Source organism: Canis lupus, chromosome 6 (assembly GCF_003254725.2).
Source record: "Canis lupus dingo isolate Sandy chromosome 6, ASM325472v2, whole genome shotgun sequence".
Lineage (NCBI taxonomy): Eukaryota > Metazoa > Chordata > Mammalia > Carnivora > Canidae > Canis > Canis lupus.
In genome coordinates, this window is record NC_064248.1 from 71,604,993 (window position 1) to 71,628,500 (window position 23,508).

The window sequence follows — 23,508 nt, forward strand, 5'->3', positions numbered from 1 at the left end:
AGCAAGTGAATGGACAGTGAATGAATGGTCTAGAATATAGGAGGAGTGCCCAGGTGTACTTAGGACCCACCAGAGGCTGCTTTCCTGTTCTAACTCAAATATGCTTTCTCCATATTTGTGGGCAAGTAATTTTAGACATTTCTGTTTGACTCCCAAGAAAGCTAATGAGCCTATATACAGTCACGCATGCACAAACACATTGCATTCTTTGAGTTGCTCTATAAATCCACACTGTAAATGTTTGGTTGTAAACACTTTCTGTGGAGATTTAGTAATCAGTAGTAAAATCTAATTGATGACATCTCCTTTCCTATTTAACACTTATTAATCTATGTACAGTTTTCTTTATCTGATTTCACTCGATTCCCTCTGGCTTCTTTATTTGATCTTTTCAAATAACAATAACAAAGCAGTTGTCATATTAAAGAATAAAGCCTGTTAGGCCTGTTATTCTTTTTCAAAGATTTTATTTATATAATATAAATATAAAGTAAATATTTATAAAATATAATATAATTCACTTATAATATTATATAACCGTTTTAGAGGGGGTCACATCCACAATAATACATTTAATTATTTTAAGGGGTGCCCATTAATGCCCTGATCTGTTAAAAAAGCAATCAATTAATTCACAAAATACTGGCTCTGGAACTTTCGTTATGAGGAGGGAATTATTTAAAATAGCAAGCAGGAGTTCTAGTCTTAAAAATTATTAGGAACTACCTGTTTAAGGTCTTTGGAAGACAAGAAAGACTCAACAGTGGTCACTTCTAAGTATGGAGGGTCCCCGGTTGTACCCATCCCTCAGTCGTGGAAACTGAAGAGACAAGGTAGTTATTTTTCAGTTGGAAGGAGAAAGAGTTGCCTCACCAAGTAGAACACAGACTGCGTTAAGCCTTAGCAATCAGAATCAACACCTCAAATTATACTCAGAAGTCAAATAGGTAGTCAGTGACGAGGAGAGCACAGATGTTGCTCACTTTGTTCGTCCAATTCCCTTAAGCAGATGGGCCATAAAAAGTCTGTGCATGCAGTAGGGAGGCATCAAAGCCTCTCCACAGTCACAACATAAACTCAAAGTAACAGCATATCAGAAGCCCCAGATCGTTGGATTTGGTGTTGCCATTGATAAGCTAAGAGCAGCTTGAATAGAAGGCAATACCAGTAATCATATTCTGTGAAGATTCATGACACCTTTATTCCAAGGAAAGCAGTGTGCTAAGTACATCATCATTACAGGCAAGAAACATTTATCATTCTTAATATGGGGGAGGTAAGTGTATTCTTATTATCTCATTTTTTACAGCCTGATAGTTACGTTGAGTGCAAATCCTTTTAGCTTTATTTTATGGGGACATACTGAAAAGATAAGTGATATAACTAAGTTCTCATAAGCTGGGAGAATTGATTCCTATGCTATTTCTAGACTGAGGATGGCTGAAATTCACTGAAATCTATAGTTTGAAAAATTGCCATTGAATCTGATTCACGCTGAGGCGGTTTTCAAACTTTACATATTATTTCTCTTCTTCCTGGACTGACATGTCTTGACTGCATTTGGATCCGTCTTCACCTGTGTGCTCTATTGATTCAATTTCCCACTAAGTCCTGTGACCTGTAGGGAAGGGACACAGGTAGTTCTAGAAGAGGAGGCTGGTGGACGCTGACAACTGCCAGGCACCTTTCTCAGGTCGAGTGTTGTCTCTAAGCGTTGGTGCAAACTGCTCCATATTGTGTTAGTTTCTGGTGAAGAGTGTGAGCACTTTCCCTGTCACGTCTGTCTGTGGGGGTGTCCGTCTAGGAGGGCTACACCTGTCATCTAACAATATCTTTGTACCTCATTGTGAGGTGATGGAGTCTAGCATTCCTGAGCCAGGATCCAGCTCCCTCCCTGACCTGCCTGGTGAACTTGGGCGAGTCATGGAGGCCTGTCAGCCTCAGTTTCTTCATTTGTCAAGCTGTGATGATAGCTCTTAATTTCTCGTCCTGGGTAGGGTAATGAATCCTGTAAGATAATGTATATAGAGTAGCCAGCGAAGAGCTTGGCACAGAGGGAATGCTCAATAATCTTACTATTATCATAATCATATTTTTACTAATGTCTGTATTATCATAATTGGAACTCTTATTTCAATATTCAGAGATAGGGAAAAAAAGCTATAGAAGAATTTATTCATGTTATTTTTGTTCCAACTGATTTTTAAAATATTTTTTCACGTCTTGATACATTTGGATCATCTGCTTGTTTCACCAGATTTGACTTTGAATGACTTTATGACCTCTACAAATTATTGCCATCTCCAAAGAACAAAAGCTTATTGCCAGGAAAAGTCACCAGAAGATTGTTGTACAGGCTTCAAAAGGCCATTCTAAAAACAATGATGACAGTTCTATTAAAATACGCGTGCAGGTTCCCGAGGTGTTTATTTAAAGGGCACAACAACATTTGACTGTATATGTTTCTTAAAAAATCAATCATGTTTATTTAGAGTCAACCTTGTATATAAGTCTTCTGTTGTTGTGTTGTTGGAATAACAAATTATCAAAGACTCAGTGGCATCTCTCGTCTTCTGATTATTTTGATCTCGGCTTCCCTGTTTATATACCTGAATGTTCTTTTATCACATAATTCTCATTTAAGGGCTTGAATGATATGTTTATTGGAATCTGTAATAAGGCCAAAAACATGCTTTGAAGGTGCAAGTTTTAGTTTGAGACAACCGTTCTTAGTTGTTGTTTTCTTATTTATTATTGTGGGTAAAATTGTTTTTTTTTAATTATTTTTTTATTTATTTATGATAGTCATACAGAGAGAGAGAGAGAGAGAGAGAGAGAGGCAGAGACACAGGCAGAGGGAGAAGCAGGCTCCATGCACCGGGAGCCCGACGTGGGATTTGATCCCGGGTCTCCAGGATCGCGCCCTGGGCCAAAGGCAGGCGCCAAACCGCTGCGCCACCCAGGGATCCCTAAAATTGTTAATAATTGTGTTCATTTATAAGGTTTTGGTATGAATGAGAAAAGAGTTTTTTCTAATTAACTCTATGTATTATAATAAAAATATTTCTTATAACGTTCCTTACTGGAATAAGAAGTAATTTAAAAAGCTTTGAGGTTCTACTGTGTTATATATAAAGGTTAACAAGCACCTTATGTTTATATTTTTCATAGGTGCATTATTGCCATGGGCCTTGACAAAAATACAACTTCACCAAAACCTAGGAAAGAAATGAGTATTGAGAAAAGAGAAGAACTGAAGAAGGGTGAGGGGAAACTGAGGAAGGAGAGAGGGTACATGATACCGAGAAGGAAAGAGGTGGAGGGGAACAAAACGGCTTCAGTCATTTTTTCAGCTCAAGAAGAAAAACCAACGATCAGAGACGTGAGAACAGCTGTAGAAGAAATGGAACTTGACGGAAAACCAGGACAAGATGTTTGGGAAGATGCCCAGGAAAATATATTTAAATACGGTAATGGATAACACGGAGTCCTTTGGTTGTTGCTGGTGTGGTTTTGCTTCGGTCTTTGAAATGCCCTTATCAACATGGGCAACATCTACTGGAAGTCACCCGGTTTGGGGCTTCAGGCAGCTCTGTCACAGGGGAGGAGTCCCTGACCGCCCTCTTCCACTATTTCGTGAGGAGGCCTGTGTCCCCTGCCTCAGAGGAGGGCAGGCCTAACTCGGAAGACGTGCAGGTGCTTGGAGGGGCAGGAGGGAAAGAGGAGTTTACGTCTGTGGGAGCCAGAAACTCTAGTTGCTTCTGCAGAAGAGACCAGCTTGATTAAATAGAATTTTTTTTTTTAAGTATTTGAATGTATTCACTTTGGTGAAATTGATGCTTTGGCATCAGGTAGGCACAATGTGCTTATATAGCAATGAGTATTCCACAGCTGAAAACAGTGGACGTAGTGCGGGGTCCTGGAGCCTGTCTGCCTTCCTTGTTATTCTTTTCTCCTTTCCTGTTCCCTCCCTCCCTCCCTCCCTCCCTCCCTCCCTCCCTCCCTCCCTCCCTCCCTCCCTCCCTCCCTCCCTTCCTTCCTTCCTTCCTTCCTTCCTTCCTTCCTTCCTTCCTTCCTTCCTTCCTCCCTTCCTGTCAGTCTCCACACACATACATACTCATATATAGTGATAATAACAATAATGAAAGCCCCACGTGGGGTTCGATCCCACCACCCTGAGATCGTGACCTGAGCCAAAACCAAGAGTCAGATGCTCAACGGACTGAGCCAACCAGGTGCCCCCCACACACTATTTCATTTCACCCATAACATTCACTGTGGTAGATGTTATACTCCGTGCATCATACGGGATAGGAAACTGGGGCTCAGACATCCAGATAGGAAGGGGCAGAAGTAGGATTCCCAGTGTGGGAGAGGGAAACGTTTTCCTGGGCCTCTTTAGGTTCCTTGGCTGGTCTTGTAAATGAGACTGACAAAAGAGATTAAAATGGGGGGAAAACAACCGCGTTAGCATGTGCATCATGCATTCACAGCAGGAGCGCTGAGTAACTCAAGGGGATGGTTAGAACTTGGGCTTATGCGGTCTCTTAACCAAAGAACAACACATTTGTAGGAAAGTGGTAAGACAAAGGAAAAGCTCTGAGCTTCCAGGGCAGCACATTCGGAGAAGGCGGGTCTCTGGTGAAACTCCCGCTGGAGGAGGGCTCATTTCAGTGAGGCTCGTTATGCTTGTTCCGATGGTGTTTTTTCTGGGCTGGTGAGTGTGTAGAGTTATCCCCTGTGGCTAACTTCTGTCCACCCTGGTAGAGAGGGCAGGGGAGACACCTTCACAAGTTCATGGCCTGCTTTCAGGAAAATAGGGGAGAGCAGAGAGCTCATCTTGTATCTTCTACTGCTCAGTTGCCTTCAGCTCGAAATAATCCTCATGCCACCGTGGTGTATTCGGGGCCGGCATACTCAGCCCCCCTCCAGTACCCAGGCTTGTCTAATTCTGAGACCCAGACTTTCCTACACTCTACAACCTCTCACTCTGTACAAGATACCCTTGATGTTGCCTGTTTGTGGGGGGTATGTCCAAAGTCAGAAAGGCGGAGCTGCCTTCCTGTCCCTCTTACAGCAAGGATACGGTGTAGGGATTAGAGAAGCTGTGGGCTGGGGTGACCTGTGAAAAAACTGGCCCCAAGAAAGGGGCATACCCCAGGTCCCTCCTCATCTCATCTTGCTGCTGCCCAAGGGTTTCCGAAATCCAAGAGAAAAATTACAGAGCTCTTATAGCACTGGACTTTATCACTGAGAGAATGGGATCCTCTTAAAAAAAGATTTCACTTGTGACCCTTTGACCCTGTTTCTCTCTCTTTGTGATCCCTTCCGGTCTTTATTACCTTAGACCAAGAATTTAAAACTATCTATGGCAATAGCAATAGCACAGAGATCAACAAATTGGATGTGTTCTTATGTGTGTTAACTTCAGGATGTGTAGCTTTACTAAAGCCACGTTTAGGAGAAGCTTTTGTATTTTTCTTTTTTTTTTTCTTGCACCAACAAAGCCAGTGCTATGAGTAGTGTACTTTATGCGTATAGTATAGCTTTTCCCAAAAGCTTTCTTCTGTGTTGGCTAGTTAATGGATTTGTCCTTAAAAAAAAAGAGAGAGAGAGAGAGAGAGAAGAAGAAGAAGAAACAGCAGCAGCAAGGCTTCGGCTCTCTGCAGAGCATCCATTGATGGTAAGGGCAGCAGGAAACTTGAGTGGAAGTCAGTGGGAGAGGGTTGCAGCTGGATTGATGTTGACCCCGTGTTGACTCACTTCCTCGTTAATGGGGATGGTAAACAACAAGCTAATTAAATTCTCTGGAAGGAGGAAGATGAGATGGGAGAAACAGAAGAAATTATGAAAAGGAATCCAGAAAGCAGGCTGCCAATTCATTCATTTTGAGAACACGAGTAGGGAACACAAAGGAGGTGGCTCTGAGCTCTCATGCTAATTGAGCGCCCGTGGTTAACGGAGGGATGACACTTAGATGTGATGACAGTGGTGGGTAGAGCACAGCCAGGGCAGCCTTGAATCTCATACGTGGAGAGAAAACACAGAAGCTCCTGCACAATGGGATGTGGGAACTAACTGTTCTTATGGTTCACTACATGTTCCTTCAATTTTATGCTCTGCTTCGAGAACATAACTGTAATCGTGTCCTCATTGCGGACACTTGTACTTCTCCACTTTTAATCAGGTACCTCCATTAGAGTGTATTTCTCCTGGTCGATGGCCAACTCCTTCCACCTCCGATTTACTACTAATCCCTAATAATTCTTAGACACATACCATCCACGACACGGTACTAAGCGTGCTCCAGGGATTATTGTGTTCATACTCACCGCTGCTTTGTGAGGCAGGAACTACTGTGTCACGGATGAAGAAACTGAACTATAAAGACATCGAGCAAATTGTCTAAGGTCACAGAGCTAACAAATGTTTTCCCTTGGACTTGGAAACGTGATGGGCTGCCTCTAAAACCCTCATATGTCACCACTATGTGACACTATTGATGGAATTATAGCAATTCCCTCATGTTCTGTTTGGCACCTGCTTATCCTGTGACCAGTAGCAAATATCTGTAAAGTGATAGATGCATGTGTTTATGGGTGTGTGTGTGTGGGGGGGGTGGGCTATGCACGTGTGTTCTGTGGCTAACCTAAACTCTTCCTTTTAGGAAGTCTTCCACAATCTCCAAGTGACTTTCTGCCTTTCTTTTTATTCCATCCCACTCACTTGACACTATTTCACATAATTCATCATGAGTCCTATATAAAAATCTATAGCAATCAAGCCCAATAGTGATGAAACTAGCATTACTGAGGATCATGTATTAAAACTATGATAAGCACAGTATCTCTTGTGTACTTGCATCTTATTTCCTCCACAAAAAATTGGAGATTCCTTGATGGCAAGGCTTGTGTTATTGAAGAGTCTCTTATCTTGCAATTTTACCCCCTTCCACATTAAAGATTCTCAAAAAGGGCATTGATTGACAGCTGACTGGGCCAAGTGAGGAACTATCCTATTTTTGACATGAACTATTTGGATCGAAATATTTGCTTTTATTAGTATTTCCTTTTTGTTTCATACAACACAAACCAAACTTTTTCATCTTCTTTCTTATCTGTGATTTTGTTTTGCAGATAGTAATTCACATTTCATGTTCCCCATATTAAATCTCTTTAACGAAAACCTTCTTGTGATGAATTCTTTGTTTGCCTTTCTTCGTTACAGTTTCTGATTTCACTTTCCCCCTTACATCTCCCTCATACAATCTCTGAATTAACAGAGCTTTCTTCATATGCACAGGGCATGCATTTCTAAATTAAGTTTCTTTCATTGCAGCTGGATGGATAGCTCTCAAGTAATTACCTGAGAGGCCCCCACCACTGGAAAGGAAGCCAGAATATCTAATAACTAAAACACACAAAATTGGAAAAGTCTTATTTTCCCTGTAATTTTTTATTTTAAAGATAATTGTTTATTTGCTTAATTGGTTCTGCATGAAATCCTTTTGCTCTCTATCCTTGGCATGTTGTCATTTCAAGATTTTTAGGTTTTGGTGGAGGAAAAGGGGAACAATTAAATATGAAAGGTGAAAAATTATAACCACAAGGGACAGCTGGAGTTTATCTGATGTGACAATTTCCTTTTTCTGCTACAGATTTGTTGCACCTCTGTAGGGAATGCAGCAAATTAGTGGCTGTGACAGGAATGTTCTATTTTTTAAGAATATTTTATCCTTGGAACATAATTATTTCATTGACTGTTGGGATGAATAATGCATATGATTTGGCTTTTGGTCTAGGTATAGAATTCCTCATAATGCCTTTTCTTGATGTCCATTTGGTTCTCAAAGAATGTGCTATTCACAGTGTTACTTCTCAGGGCCTTTGGACTTGATTAATTGAATTTTTCCACTTCACTATTCATTAACTTGATATCCAAATATTTTGAACATTCTTCATATGAAATATGACCTCACTGGGTCTCCAAATTAACTTTCATTATTATAATCCTGTTCTCTTCATTTTTAATTTATTTCTAATTTATTGTTTTCTATCAAGTTCTTCTCTTGTCCATTTTGGTTATTGTAGATGATGATGTCCATTCGTAAGTGAACTTTCATTAGGTTTAGGGCTTGCCATTTGGAGCTTTATTTCTTTTTTTTTTTCTCTTGTGTATGTAACTGATTGCAATCTTTGATCATTTGCTGTTAGTTTTCCATGTTCACTAATTGTGTGAAAAAGAAGCGAAGAAAGGCCCAGAGAAGAGAGGGTAGTGGAGTCAAAGTTCTCATTCAAGTAAAATGGGTTAAGTATCAGGGATTCTATTTTCCTTTTCATAGGCGTGATTTTTTTTTCTTTCAGAATATGAAGAAGATTTTGAAGTAGATGAGGAGAAACTAGATGAGAAAGCTAATGAAGAAGGACAGGCTGATGATCAAATGAATGGGATCTCAAAGTCACCCTCAGACGATGAAAAAGATCATTTAGACCCAGAAAAGGAGAGTGACACCTCATTGCAGAAGGCAGCAGATGCCGATGACAATGTGAAAGATGAAGGTGACGGATGCTCTGACAATGACCTGGAGGAAGATAAACAAGGCAGGTTGTTTCTCTTATCATGTGACGTGGGCTGTTCAGCCAGCCAGCGTGCTCACTACTTTTCTTTTCTTTATATTTAATGAGATGATCTTCTTTAAAGGGAATGTTTAGAGACTCGTTCTCTAACCAGAGGATGCTGATCAGTCTTCCAAAGATACCCAATTTAGAGAGTCAGTCCTTAGTCCTCTCTTTCCTTAGTTTGCTGGGATTTTTTTTTTTCAACAAGGATCAGGTAGAGCTTGTAGTGACATGTCTTCTGTTTATTTAGAAAGTTACTTCCTTTTTGTTAAATCCCAAATCATCCCCTCTTACATGCACACACACACACACACACATGCGTGTGCAACATTTTGGAAAAACGAAAACTAGCTCCCATTCTGCTAAAAGGAAAGTTGAAGATTCTTGCCCTAAGATCACTTTGAATACAGAATATTGGCGTCTTAGTTTCATGGGTGGATTCTCTCTCTTGGCAAAGGAGGCCCTTCACAGTCTTCGAGCCTAAGAGGACTCTGAATGTTCATGGGAAAAATACAGAAAAGTTTTCAGGTAGAGAAAGAAACCCTTATCATCTGAGGCATATCTCAGATATTTTAAGACTTTGTTAAAGACCTTAGTTTCCTGAAATAATGTTCAGTCAAAGGAACCAATTTCTTCCTTTGTCCCACAAAAGGGTTTGGCCAAGGCTATGTGATTCTTCATTAAACAGAGATTGTGCCTGGTATATTGAGGGCATTTACTAGTTATAACAATAATCCTGTCATATTTAAGTATATGTATGTCCTTGTAGTTTGATTTGGGCTAGAGAAGGAAGCTATATTATGATGACTTTTTGAATTGCTATCCATTTCTTCCAGTCTTTCCACCTATCAACATTTTTTCTCTATAAAATTTCAAAATTTAGAATTCAAGGAGGTATATTGGGATAATATAAAATAAGAGTAAATTCAGTAACCAAATAATCACAAGAGGAAATATTTAGTTCCAATCTTCAAGAAAGAATTTAAAGCAAAACTATTCTAAAATTGCATGCACACACATACAAGGCAATAAAATATAGAAATTAGAGTAAAAGAGGAAATAATTTGACTAGGGACCATCACTAAGCTTGAACTAAAAATTTAATCCTGAGTTTCCTGACAGGCAGAGCAAAGAGTGAAGCACAATGTGAAAATTTAGAGTGATGCTTGCTATTAGTAAACTTGAAAATAAGATTTGCTGTCACTTTTATTATAGTTGGGAGATCTACTCAAGATTGATGACTAGGCATTGAAATATTTTTTATAAAGTCTTAAACTAGACCCTTTCTGTAATTTCTCTTAAAACTTACATTTTATATTTCCAGGCATGCCTAATATATAAGCTTTTGTTCTCAATTTGAATGTGAATATTGAATTGAAGTTGATATTCCTATATGACATAGAGAAAGTTAAAGAATTCTATGGAAAAGTGACACCACATGAATCAAATTATAAAGAAATTATATGAGTGACTTGAGCCTGGAAAAGAATAGAACATGTGTTTGCATGTAAATAGAACTGGCTCAAAACACAGGGAACTCAATTTTTCATTTCTTTAATGAAAGAAATGGTGGGGAATTAACAAGTGTTGATTTCATGAAGATTCAGTAGTACATTCTTTTACTATTTGGTCATCTGGGATTAGTTTTGTGCTGCATAATCATCGTGTTTTTGGGGGATTAGATGGATTTTTTTCTAAAACAGAATAATTTTTTATGTTCAAACAGAAAGGGATGTAGTCAGTACTTGGATCATCCTTGGAGGGAAAGCTTTAATCACTTAGACCTATAATTATTGACTAGCCAACAGAGATAGGTAAGCTTTAACACTGAAAACTGCTTGCATATAAATAATTGGAATCCTATGTTTGGAAAGGCATCCAAAGGGTATTGCTTATTAAGACTCTGTACTAAGCACTGTGCTAAATATTTACATGAATTATCTGATTTCTCTCACACAATCTTAAAAAGCAAGTGCTTTTTCCTTTTATCTCCATTTTACAAATGAATAAACTTGGATATGGTGGGATTAAGTAACGCATGCAGCCAGAAAGCAGAGGAGCCAAGACATAAACATCACCCAGCGTCAGAGCCTGGATTTTGGAGAAACACTAGAACATTTTTCCAAATGAGAAAATACCTATTTACCTAAAAGTAAAACAAATTCCCCCACTAAAAGGATTCTGCTTCCTTAAGACTATACATTTTAGAGGCACTTATCTTCAGCCTCCTCATCTTCTTGTCTGGCCTCTGCTTTTTGTTTTGTTTTTGAGCAGCGGAGATTAAAATGGACATTTTCTCCTTTACTGATATTGACCCTTCTCCTCCCCGGATGGACCTCCCTGTCCTCTCTGGGGCCTTTAGCTCCATTCCAGCTGAGGCCCTTCCTCTTCCAAGACTCTCCTACCTTGGCAGTTTTCACTGGGCTCTTTATTTAAAGAAACTCTTATCATTCAGTAATTCATTATTCTCTTAGAGTTTTATATGTTAAACTTTACCCCTCAAATTAATCACACAAGTTAATAGCATGCAATTGTTACGCTATGAAAGCTAAGACTGTATGTTGTATTTGTTATTCCTCACAGAGGTGATTTCCTAAAAGATATTTTGTAAATATTATGCAATTACTTGATTTTTTTTTTAACACCAAGGATACAAAGGTGCTTTTGTTAGTCATGATATCTAGTTACATTTACAGTATATGCTTTTGGAATTTTATTGGAAAATATTGTACACAGTTACCTGCATTATTAGGCACAGGATACATAATATTTTTGAAGAGATATGTAATGAAAGCTACCAGAACATATAAAATCGAGCCCACAAGTGGGAAATTTTAGAGCCAAAAGTTAAATTTGCCAACTTTCATTTTGTTGTTTCAATAATGATATTATTAAGCTATCCTTTTTAAGAGCTCTTTTGCATTTTTGGTATTTACATTAAAAACTTTGCCATTATTTTGAGATAAAATCTCATTGCATATTACTGTTTCTTTCCTCTACCTCCCAGCTCTTTTATTTCCCATCCTTTGATTTTGATAACCTGGCTCTGTGTTATTCAGAAACATTCCTTTTAGCATGTGGAGTATCTGAATTAGAGATTTCACCCAGCAAACAAAGTAGCATGTATTAAAAATGATAATGACACAATAGATTCCTTGGAACACTCTATTACAAAGCCAGACTGCATTTCATCTTCAAAAGTGTAAGAGGCATATTGTGACCACTGAATCTGAGACACCAGTTCATCCTTTTTATTGACATGATTAAGAATCTTGCTGTTAGTATTTGGATGTGTTTCATTTGAACCTGCCTGCACCTGTTCCCAGAGGGCAAACAATTGCCCAGGCTGTCACTCTGGTGACAAGTCGGCCCCATTTAAACTGCCAGCTAACAATTGCGTGGGCCCGCCTTGATGAATGCTCTGTGCTGAGCAGCCCATGAGTGATGAGTGCTTGAGACCAAGAACCACTAGGAGAGCATCCAGGTTTAGGGATGATGCGTGAGACTTTCCATCGTTTAAAAAGAATGACAGCTTCCTTTTCTCTGCATTTGTGTTGGCAACCCCAGGCGCTAATTCACCAGTTGAAAATATATTGTCATAGATGAATGTTAGAAGGTTGAGGGGGAAAAAAGGTCATGTCGCTGAGAATATACTTTTATACTTTTATGGACAGTTTGGGTGATAATGCTTATGAGTAAGAGATAAAGAATCAATAGCTTCTTATGAGAAAGAGTTGAGAGAGAATCTCTTCCCAGAATTGCAAAGAATAGAATAGAAGAATGAAAGCAAATGCTTTTTCAAGGAAGAAAGATAATATTTCATTTGTGCTATTTTCCAGTCTGTTGAAGGAATAGGCCTTAAGACTTAAAATTCCAGAGTCACAAAAAATACTCTATTTACTTGACTTATTGACTTCAAGAATCTCACTCTTCATTTCTTGGCCTATTGAAGAGAAGCTTGTGAAGGAAGGCTGCCCCTTCCGTCCTGAAATTATAGATGCTGTGAAGCCACACTGTGTGGACTTGAGTATAACCTGCTGCTGCTTGGACAGAGAGGATTAGGGGAAGACTGTAGACGGCCTTCAGGTCAGTCTGTATGTGTGATTTTTTTTTTCATGATTAGTCAAACTAATTTTTCTGAATGGTAAGGATTCCTCAATCCATATTCACATTTTGATTGTCGAAGTAGGAAGTCATGGCTTTCAGGTGAATATTTAAATACAGGATCATCTTTCAGTCCAAATAAAATACCTTCCTATGAGGTATTTCTGTACAGTTTTGAATCTGCCTTGTACACAACAAAGGCATTATTGAGACACCCAATAAAATCTTTATTAAGGTTTTTTTGAAAGATTTTATTTATTTATTTGACAGAGAGAGAGAGAGAGAGAGAGCACAAGCAGGGGTTGCTGCAGACGCAAGGGGAGAAGCAGGCTCTGCACTGAGCAGAGAGCCCAATGTGGGGCTCGATCTCAGGACCCCGGAATCATGACCTGAGCTGAAGGCAAATGCTTAACCCATTGAGCAACCCAGGCACCCCTAAAATCTTAATCTTAAAGGATAAATGTAAAAGGACTTAGGCAGCACAGTATGACACAGAATTTGGTTATATTCCCGGAATTTTAAGTATTCATTTTAATGTTTAAAAAAGTGTAATTAAAGGTACATATGGAGGAATTTTTAAGCTTTTCTCAGTTTTTTTCATTTCTTCCCGCTAGAGCTGCATTTACCTGTACATGTTTATTCTTACAAAAAGATATGTGTATTAGTCTCATTGATGAATTGAGTCATGAATTATCAGTGTGAGGACATATGCTCCCCCTTAAGGCAAATAACTAGTTACTGTTTATAGCTGGAATTTAATGATTTCTACTTCTATTTTCATTAAGCATACATTGATTATATAATATTTATGAGTATGAAGTACTTGTCTAATTAGGCATCATTAGACAATATATGAAATATTGTTAGAAAATTTATTAGACATACATGAAAATATTGACTAAGCCACTGTATCTAATATAAAGTATAAACAGATTTTGATGAGTTCGTGAGTATAATCAAGATAGAACTGTTAATATGAATAACAGTAGGATGTGTGAATTCATGTGTCATGGCCAATTCGAAGACAATAGGAGCAGCATCTGCACAGATTTTGCTGTGAACCCTGAGACTAAAGAATGGGAGAGAGAAGCAGTTTGTGTTAGAGTTCAGAAGAGTATTGGATCCACTGGGTTGGGATGAGTGGTAGTTATTGGGGTGAAAGCTAGTCATGTTTCACTGAATTTACATACTTGTACTGAGTGTGTGAACTTAAAGTGTCCACGAGGCTTCAAGGTCATGAATCCAAAACAAAGCAGCTAAAATCAGGACCCTAAGGGAGAAAATGGAGAATTTAAACTATAGTAAAATCATGTTCTGTGCTAGAGAGTGAGGAAATGATAGAAAACTAAGGTCAGGACTTATAATTGGTTCAAAACAGACAATATGGCTACTGATTGCAGTAAGGGCATGACAGCAGCTCCTGAGAGGGCTCTCCTTGGACACTGGAAGGAGAGGGAACAAACATCTGAGTGGACACGTACAGATGATCTACTGTGCTCATGCAGAAGGAGGGGGTGTCTGGCTAGAGTGTATCATCTCTGTGGAAGTAGGGCCTGGCCTGCCTTTTCCTCTACTGTGTCCTTAAAACCTAGCACATAGCCTCACAGAGAGGAGGTGCTCAGTGTGCATTTAATGAACAGACCTATGGACGTGGGTAGAAAGGTGGAGAACAACTTAGAACCTCAGTTATGAGAGAAGGGAGCAGAATTCCTCCTGAATGTGGTGTTGACTATGGATGTGTGAGTGGTTGGCACCCTTGGCCAGGTGTGTAGCAACTTGGCCAGGCGGGTAGTATAAGCAGTAGAGATTCCGGAGATATACATAGATGCTGAAATGGAGAATGACCATAAGGGATATAAAAGGGGAGCGAGGCTGAATTCCATGAGTTCTGGTGTTTTGAGAGAACTATCTTCCATTTGTCACCTTGGGGTGGTAACAGCGCAAAGTTAGTTAAGAGGAGAAATGGTAAATCCATGACAGCAGGTGCTCTCTGTTTGAAGGCCTTCTGGCAAGTAGAGTGGTCTTGGTTTTACTATAATAGGTCATTACCAAAAAAAAAAAAAAAGTCTTACAAAACTTGGTGCTTTATAGCTAATGGACATTTGGTATTATTTAACTTCTCTGCACTTTGCTTTCTTTTTAAACTTAATGTAATTAATTAATTTATGTTAGAGCATGCAAGTAAATGTGAGCAGGGGGAGGGGCAGATGGAGAGAGATAGAGAATCCCAAGTCGATTCTGCCATGAGCCTGTCACGGGGCTCAATCTCACGATCCTGAGATCATGACCTGAACCAAAAACCAAGAGGTGGACACTTAATCACCTGAGCCACCCAGGTGTCCCCCCTTATTTTCTAGATCTAGAAAAAGAAGATAGCTATTCCATGGGATTATATGAGATGTTTGTAAAGTGCTTACCTCATTGTTTGGTACAAGTAGGTGTATGCGGAAACACCTTTTTATATTTATCTTTTTCTTTTTTCCTCAGCAAAATGTCACTGCATTACGATTCTTCATATAGTGTGCAGGGGGAAATCACAAGAAAGAAATGTATTAGACCACACTTATCAAGTATGATTTCATGGAGGGGGAAAGACTAGAATTCATAAAGAAACCATTATTTGATTTGATTATGCTAATTTTGTGTCAATGACTTACAGAGAGAATCAGCCTCATTTTATAGTCAAGAGAATAGGCTAGAGAGGTTAAGCGGAATAGCCAAAGTCAAAGCTATTAAATAGCTGAGTCATGATTGAAACACCTAGTTTTATCTTACAGAGAACGTATTAATTTCTCTCAGTCTCCTGTTGTGTGAAACAGTAGTCGTGCAAAAGGAGGAGGTGACAAGGAAAGAGAAGACAGTTAAGGGTTTGGAGCCTCATCGAATGTGCAGGGCGGAAAGTCAGAGGTCCCGCTTAGGGCATGGAATCATGGCACCACACCAATGAGTGCACATCATTCCTTTACCATAAAGACCAAGAGCAGATTCCTTAAGCTTCGATACCTGCAGGGAGCCCTGGAGAGAAAAACAGAATTGGGTGGGAGCCAGAGTTGCCTACCAACAATGCCTTTAATATAGCTTTTTCCCTCCTAAAAACAGACAAAAATTACATATGTGCCCTCCAATTTCTTTTATATAAAATGCTCTTTTAGACAAAACTTCTATCTAAAAACTTGCTTCGTTTCTAAGACAATAAATAAAATTAGTGTCGAAAATCCCATTCCATGGCCCTGGAACATTTTGAGCTTTTATTTGTAGGCAAAGTCTTGCCCCAGTGTCTGCATGAAAATGAGAGAAAGAAATGAGAAGGAAACTAAATTGTACAGCGAAGTTAGAAATTGGAAAACTGAAATGAGTTTATATGGGAGGTCAGGTACCCTTGCCTCTTGAAGGCCATTCATTCTTCTGATCTTTCTTCTCTAAGGGCCTGAATCAAAATGAACCAGAGCGTGTTTCAGCCTTTTGAAATAAAATAACGCAATTAATAGACGCTATGAAAGAAAGGTAGAGGAAAACTCATTTTTTTTTTTTTTTTTTTTAGTGTGTGAACAACTCTCAGAGCCAAAAGTGAGTCATTATATCAACATTAAAGATGGTAGATATGAAAATTTTTGGAAGTGCGGAACAAGTATGATAATGCGTTCTAGCTAACTGTGCAGTTAATGAGAGCCATTGCTTGGACAACTAGCAAGTAGGAGTTGTTTTTCTTTAAATGATTATGAGATGCTTAAGACAGGGTGAGCTCATAGTCACTAAAGTTTCTGAAGTGACACAAATAAGATAGAGAACAACTGTCCTTGATCTGCTGTGTTCCCGGTGAGAGACAGTCTATTGAGATTTTATAAAATGGAGATAAAGAATGAGTACTTAAAGTGTGTGTTCCTTTTAGAAACAGTGGGCATCTGGTGCCTGCCAAGGTAGTTGGGAGATAAAAACAAATGGAATTGCACTTAAGGGGTTCTGTTGCTTAAAGGCCTTTTAGAGTTGTTTTTTTTGTTTTGTTTTTTGTTTGTTTGTTTTGTTTTTTTGTTTTTTACTGCTGTGTAGCATCTCTCAAATCTTTGCGGAAACTCTGATAAGTCTCTGTGACTCTTCTTAAAATTCTAAGCCCTGTCATGGAGAGTCATTTGGGCTGGAGGGCATGAAGGAAAAGGATAAGAGGAAAAGGTATTTCTTCCCTGAAAGTCTGTATCAAGCTGCTCCCGCCAGAAATAAAAGGAATCAAAGAAACCGAGAAAAGAGTAAGGGGCACACAGAGAAGAGAAAACAAGAAAACGAGGCAGTGTTTAGGTGTGGGATGTTTTCTCTGAAACTATATTCCATAAAAAAAAACTATCTATTGGTTAGAAAGCTCCAAAGCAGGTTCGTATCTCTGGGGCTCACATCTATGCTGTGGTTTTCAGGCCACGCATCTTCCTTCCAGAAATTCGGCCTGGATGTTGCTCTCTTGGAGGTTTTTGAAAGGGCTTTTGGGTGGTAAGTACCAAACCATTTTGGGCTGGGGTAGGCTTAGGCTTCTAGTCTGCAGATCTGTGGCCTCCCATCAGCGGGGCACGCCGTCTTCTAGAAGCCCTTGTATGATGCCATGTGTCCACCTCCCAGCTCCAGCTCCGCCTGCCTTCTTGAGGGCAGCCCTGGGCTACAGAGCTGCTTCGTCCCCAGGCACCAAGAGGTGTTGGCCTACCCTGGGGGGGCCGGTCACTGTGTCTGACTGGAGCAGAGTATGAAAGCCCCACTCCTTCCTTGAGGGAGGAAAAACCCTACTATCATTCAGACCTCAGAGGTCCCTGTGGGATCAGACTGAGGTCGAGGTGTTGCTTGAAGGAGCTCCCTTCATTGATTTATTCCTTTCCTTGCCCTGCTTCCCCCACAGTTGTGAGAGTTTCTCCTGGAGCAGACCCTTAATACCTTCCTTGCACATGAATCCTGACCTCCGTGTCTGTTTTGGGGGAACCCGAAATAAGACAACATGTCCTCCTTCACACACACACATACACACACTCAACAAACATCACCTCAAAAATATCTTTAAAGTGTCAAGATGTTATGCAAGTGCATCGATTTTTCTAGTACACCTTGCTAGCTGGGTATGGTTGGTGTTACAGTGGATAAAAATTTAAATTGTATGCACAGAGAAGACTGTGGCTACCCAAGATGAAAATGAAATATTACTCTCACTGAACAAGTAAGAGTATCCTGTTTCTTCTACAATAAGAGATGAAGGTTTTCCAATAAAATGGCTTTTAAAAAATCAATAAACAAATACAGCTGGTTTTTAGTTAAAAGTGACTTCCTATTGAAAACTTCTAGAGACTCACAGATTACATAGGGTTTTCTTTATCTGGACAGTTATGTGCAATGGATGTGAAAAGGGCATCGAACCTATTAACCGATATGAAAACTTTTAAGTGTGATTATTGCTAACATACCTCCCACAATCAAACCAGTTGCTTTATGGGAAAACAATGATGTCATCATTTTTTATTTTTTAGATGTAAAAACTGTTTCCTCCTCCTCCTCCAGAAGTCACCCATGTTCTAGCTGCAGTGAAGATGAATCTGCACTTGGGGATGGGGAAGCCCACTCTGAAAATAGCCCAGACAAAAGTGCCAGAAGTTCCTCTTCTCAGGAGTTGAGTGAAAATGATGAGGCAGGAAAATCCCACCTTCCGACGGAGGATTACTTAGAAGTTGAAATTGAAGATCAAGAAATAATAACAGCAGATGTAGCCACCAAGCCTTTGCCAATAGAGGAACGCTTGGAGAATGTTCTTGAAGAAGAACCGGAGGAAGGGACCCCAGTGATTGCAGAGGGCTTATCTGAGAAGTCCAAGGAACATGTTTCCAAGGAAGAAGAAGAAAAGGATCAAAGTAAGCTTTGGGAAGGAAGCACTGCTAAGGTGAAGGACAAAAAGGCAGGTCCCCATAGGGTGGAAAAAGATGGTAAGTATGGCCATTGACTTGACCTGCCATTGTTCCCATGCATGGAAGCTGATTTTGGTCCTTGCATTTCTGCCAAAGCTTGGGAAATACTGTTGTGATAATGCCAGAGGCATTCAAATTTTTTATTTCTCTCTTCGTCACATAATCATACATGTACTTTCAGCTTGCTGTTTTTCCTTCTATTGCATTTTAAAAGTTACTTGATAAATCTTACATAGCTGGTTTCCTATTTTCTGTAAATTCCTTCTTGTGGTCATTCAATCTCAAGAATCAAATAAAACCCAATATGTGTCTGAAGGCAAGGGTATGTGTGGCTTTTTAGAGGTTATTGATACTAGAAATAGTAATTGTTCTTAGCTTTATACACACTTCTATACACACACACACACACACACACACACACACACACGTGCCTACATAGCTAACATGGGTAGCCGCCTACAATGTGCCAGTTTGAAACGCTTGCATAAGTAACTCATCAACTCCTTACATGAGCCCCAGATCCCCTGAGTTAGGCTCTATCATTATCATGTCTTTTTTTCACAGGCAACAAAATTGTGGCTCAGAGAGGTTCCGTAAGTTGTCGAGATTATATAGCTCATGAGAAGCATCCGTAGGATTTGAATTCGAGCAGGGCGGCGCCAGTCTTTAAAGATTTTCTATTGTATCTGGGCAATGGGAATTTAAATTTAGATAAAAATATGACAGTTTCATAGAAAACTCCCAACTTGACTTTGAGTTCTTCTCTGAAACTGAGTGACCCCCTGACCCAGTGGTCCCTGGGTGAGTATGCAGGACAGTTCCTATTGACACGGGCAGATGAAGAGTGTCCTGCAAGCATCAGGTTGCAGGACCTTAGGCGAGTGGAAGGTCTGATGCGTTTCTCAACTTTAGGGGGACAGTTAAAGGACCGTGTTGTGCCCTGTGGACAGCCATGCCTGCCAGACATTGGGCTCTCACATAGCATCCTGTACCCTGTAACTCGTGTCCTTTCCCTGTTCTCTCTCATTGGTCTCCCCTGCCGATACGGTGGGCATTCTTGATTCCAAGATAAAATCTGTTTTCACAATTTGATATTCTAAAATCATTTGTTTTAAAACTTAGGAATACTTTTAATGTCTCTAACTTTATTTTTTTTTAGGATCTTAAAAGCTGGAGCGCACACTTTGACAAACTTTGAACCACTGGCACAATCTGGCCTGCCTCCTTTTCTTCCTTCCTTCCTTTTTCTTTCTTTCATTCTTTCTTTTCCTTCTTTCTTTCTTTCTTTCTTTCTTTCTTTCTTTCTTTCTTTCTTTTCTTTCTTTCTTTCTTTCTTTCTTTCTTCTTTCTTTTTCTTCTTTCTTCTTCTTCTTCTTTTCTTCTTCTTCTTCTTCTTTTCTTCTTCTTCTTCTTCTTCTTCTTCTTCTTCTTCTTCTTCTTCTTCTTCTTCTTCTTCCTTCTTCTTCTTCTTCTTTCTTCTTCCCCTCCTCCTTCTTCCTCCTTGCCTGTGACCTAAGAATGTTTTTGAAATTTGTTGTTTTTAAATTTTTTTTTAATGATTTGAAAAATCAGTTTGAGTCTTCTCTCTATTCTTTTTAATAAGGCTGGCTAATGGTTTATCTATCTTATTAATTCTTTCAAATCAAAAGAATAATATGTGGTGATGTGAACAAATTAAATTCAAATTTCAGTGTCAGGAAATAAAGTTTTACTGGAACAGAGCCATGCTCATTTGTTTACATATTATATTAATGATCGCTTTTGTCTTGCAAGGGCAGAGTTGAGTGTTTGCAGCAGAGACCTTGTAGCTCACAAAGCCCTGAGAATTCACTATCTGACCCGTAATAGAAAAAGTTTGCCAACTTCTGCTCTGGGATTAAAGACCTCTGAGATTTGTCCAAATGATTTTTCCATACATGAGTTAAGTTTCTTGTTAAAATATATTAGAAATCCGTTTATAAAATAAATCAAGTCTTTTTTTTTTAAAGATTTATTTATTCATAAGAGACACAGAGAGAGAGGCAGAGACACAAGCAGAGGGAGAAGTGGGCTCCATGCAGGGAGCCCGATGTGGGACCCGATCCCAGGACCCCAGAGTCACGCCTTGAGCCAAGGGCAGACGGTCAACCACTGAGCCACCCAGATGTCCCTGATTCAAATCTTTGATCCTGGATCTTATTGTTTGGTTCTGGAACATACATGTACAATATAGGGAATTTGTACGATTTGGCAAGCTGCTGCTCAAAAAAGGTAGAGATGTTAAAGTTCAGTTGTAACAGTGACATTATCATTTCTTTTACTTCCACATCAGAAAACTAGATTGTTTACCTGGACTTGTGACATAGACATCTTTTTGTGAAGTAAGATGCATGTGACGTAGGCTGTATTTAGGTGACGGATGGAACAGTAGAAGCATTGGACTAGGATCCTGCCGCTTGGGAGACAGTGAGGTGGTTTTCTCTGGATGTGTGAAATAAAAAGTGCGTAAGTTTATCATTTTTCTTCTATATTACGGGACGTCTATGTTCTTGACTTGATAACATCTATAATTCTAAAGCACTCTGTTATCTTTTTATTAAGGCAAGTTCAACACTAGAAGGCAAGGTTTGTGACTTTTTAATCTTTCTTAAGCTTTAATAAATGTACCAGGTCTCTTAGTGAGTGTTTGCTTCTTTTTTTTTTTTTTTTTTAAGATTTTATTTATTTATTCCTGAGAGGCACAGAGAAAGAGGGGCAGAGACACAGGCAGAGGGAGAAGCAGGCTCCATGCAGGGAGCACGACGTGGGACTCGATCCTGGGTCTCCAGGATCAGGCCCTGGGCTGAAGGCGGAGCGAAACCACTGAGCCACCCAGGCTGCCCGTGTTTATGTTTCTTTAACAGCTTACAACATAACATGAAATAGGAGTCAGAAACTAAAGAAGAGTAGATTTTTAAAAAATTCCCCACAGATTTAGCCCACACACAAAAATCACCTTCAACATTTGGTCAGGTTTTTTATTTCTATACTTAGTGTTTACAAAAGTTAGGTTATCCTATTTTTTATAGAATGTTGTGTCCTGCTTTTTATTCTCATTGTTATACCATAAGCATTTTTATGTTCTTATGTACTCTTTATAAATAAGTTCGATGTCTGTGTGTTGTTCGCATTCTGTGGTTTTCTTATAATGGAACCATTCCCCTATTATTGATATTTATATTTCCCCTATTTTCACTATTACTAATAGTACTCTGTTATCCTATTACCTAAGGTAATTTAAAATCTATAATTATTTTCTTAGGCTAAGTTCCAAAGAGTATAATTTCTAGATCACGTTTTAAGGCTTCAGATAATTTTTTTTTCTTACGAAGGATTGGTTGAAAAGTTTAAACAATACAGAACAGAGAGAATGAAAAGAAAGCTAGTCTTCCTTGCCCCACCTCTACTCTTCCCCACACAACAGCATCATCACAACTGAGGAGAATATTTTTTAGGCTCGATTCCAGAAAAATTTCTCTCTGCACACTTGTATAAATGTATTCCTATATTACATATACATATATATTATTTTTATAGACAGATGGAAACATGATACATTTTGTTTTACAACTTGCCTTTCTTTCACTTATTTCTGTAGCTTCCAATACCTTTTCCTGTCAACTGTACTCTATTCTCATTTACTGTACTTAGTATTCCACTGTATTGCTTTAGTATTGCTATTGCTCTATTTTAGAACTTTGCAAATTTTCTTAAAAATATGTTGCTTTCTGTGCAAGAACTCATAGATTTGTTCTATGACTCATCTTCTACAAAAGAACAAAACTTCTGGGTTATGGATGGAGGCCCAGAGGCAGAGGGAATAAAGTACAGTGGAGGGGCACCCGGGGGGCTCAGTGGTTGAGCGTCTGCCTTGGACTCAGGTGTGATCCTGGAGACCCAGGATCGAGTCCCACGTCGGGCTCCCTGCAGGGAGCCTGCTTCTCCCTCTGCCTGGGTCTCTGCCTCTCTGTGTCTCTGATGAATAAATAAATAAAATCTTAAAAAAAAGTACAGTGGAAAATAAAACAACAGATTTTTAAAAAACATGTAAAATGTTCAGGTTGATGTAGAAGGATTAATACTACACAGATTATAACTCCTGAGTGCTGATTTTTTAAGTATATTCAAGGAACTGTAACAACAAATTTGTAAATACTTAAAATAATAGATTAAAAGAAGTCATAAGTAGTCTCAAAGCCTTTATATGACTAAATGTTTCTAAGAAAATTTTAGATCAATTAAACAGGTCTTGTCTGATTCCAAGCAAAGAGGTTATGGCTAGTTCCTCTTTCTTAATTGAGTCTTCAGCTACGTGGCTCAAAGGGAGAGAGGGACGGAACCAAAGTGAAGTGAAGGTCATGTAGGTGACCCTGCTGCAAAACACAGCTTATGTAAATTAGGTCAGCAGGCACGGTAAAGAGTGAAATGTGTATTATTTTACTTAGATCTCTGATTAGAATCGTAGGTCAAAATGGGGGCTGAGATAATGTGTAGAAGATTATCTCCCCTATCTGTCCGGTGCTGAATTCTGAACTGTGATTATGTTAGGAATAGGTCTGTGGGCCGGAAAATTACACTTCGTTAACGATGTTTCGTAGCGTCCAAACTAATGCAACTTCATCTGAATTGTTTTCACTTAAGATCATAGCAGTGGATAAAGGAGTAAAGTTCTGTATTCAATACCTTTGTACCTTTCAGATTGATAAGGTGATATCTTCCTTGTATTTTATAATAAGTCTCACTTATTTGGGCTTTGTCCAGTCCACCGTCACATCAGGTGCATTGATACAAAAGATGTGATGTACGCAGTGAAGCGGATAAAGTAGATTATAATTGCCGGCTGC

General features: G+C 39.2%; 1 protein-coding gene across 1 annotated transcript in view; it reads left to right on the forward strand.

Moving 5' to 3' along the window:
• ERICH3 (glutamate rich 3) overlaps nucleotides 1–23,508 on the forward strand; it is a 97,567-nt gene that overhangs the window by 62,773 nt on the left and 11,286 nt on the right. Inside the window, exons 10-12 of the mRNA XM_025478580.3 lie at nucleotides 3,172–3,470; nucleotides 8,364–8,600; nucleotides 18,215–18,664. Of these exons, the coding sequence (XP_025334365.1) occupies nucleotides 3,172–3,470; nucleotides 8,364–8,600; nucleotides 18,215–18,664 (986 nt within the window). The remainder of the gene's footprint in view (nucleotides 1–3,171; nucleotides 3,471–8,363; nucleotides 8,601–18,214; nucleotides 18,665–23,508) is intronic.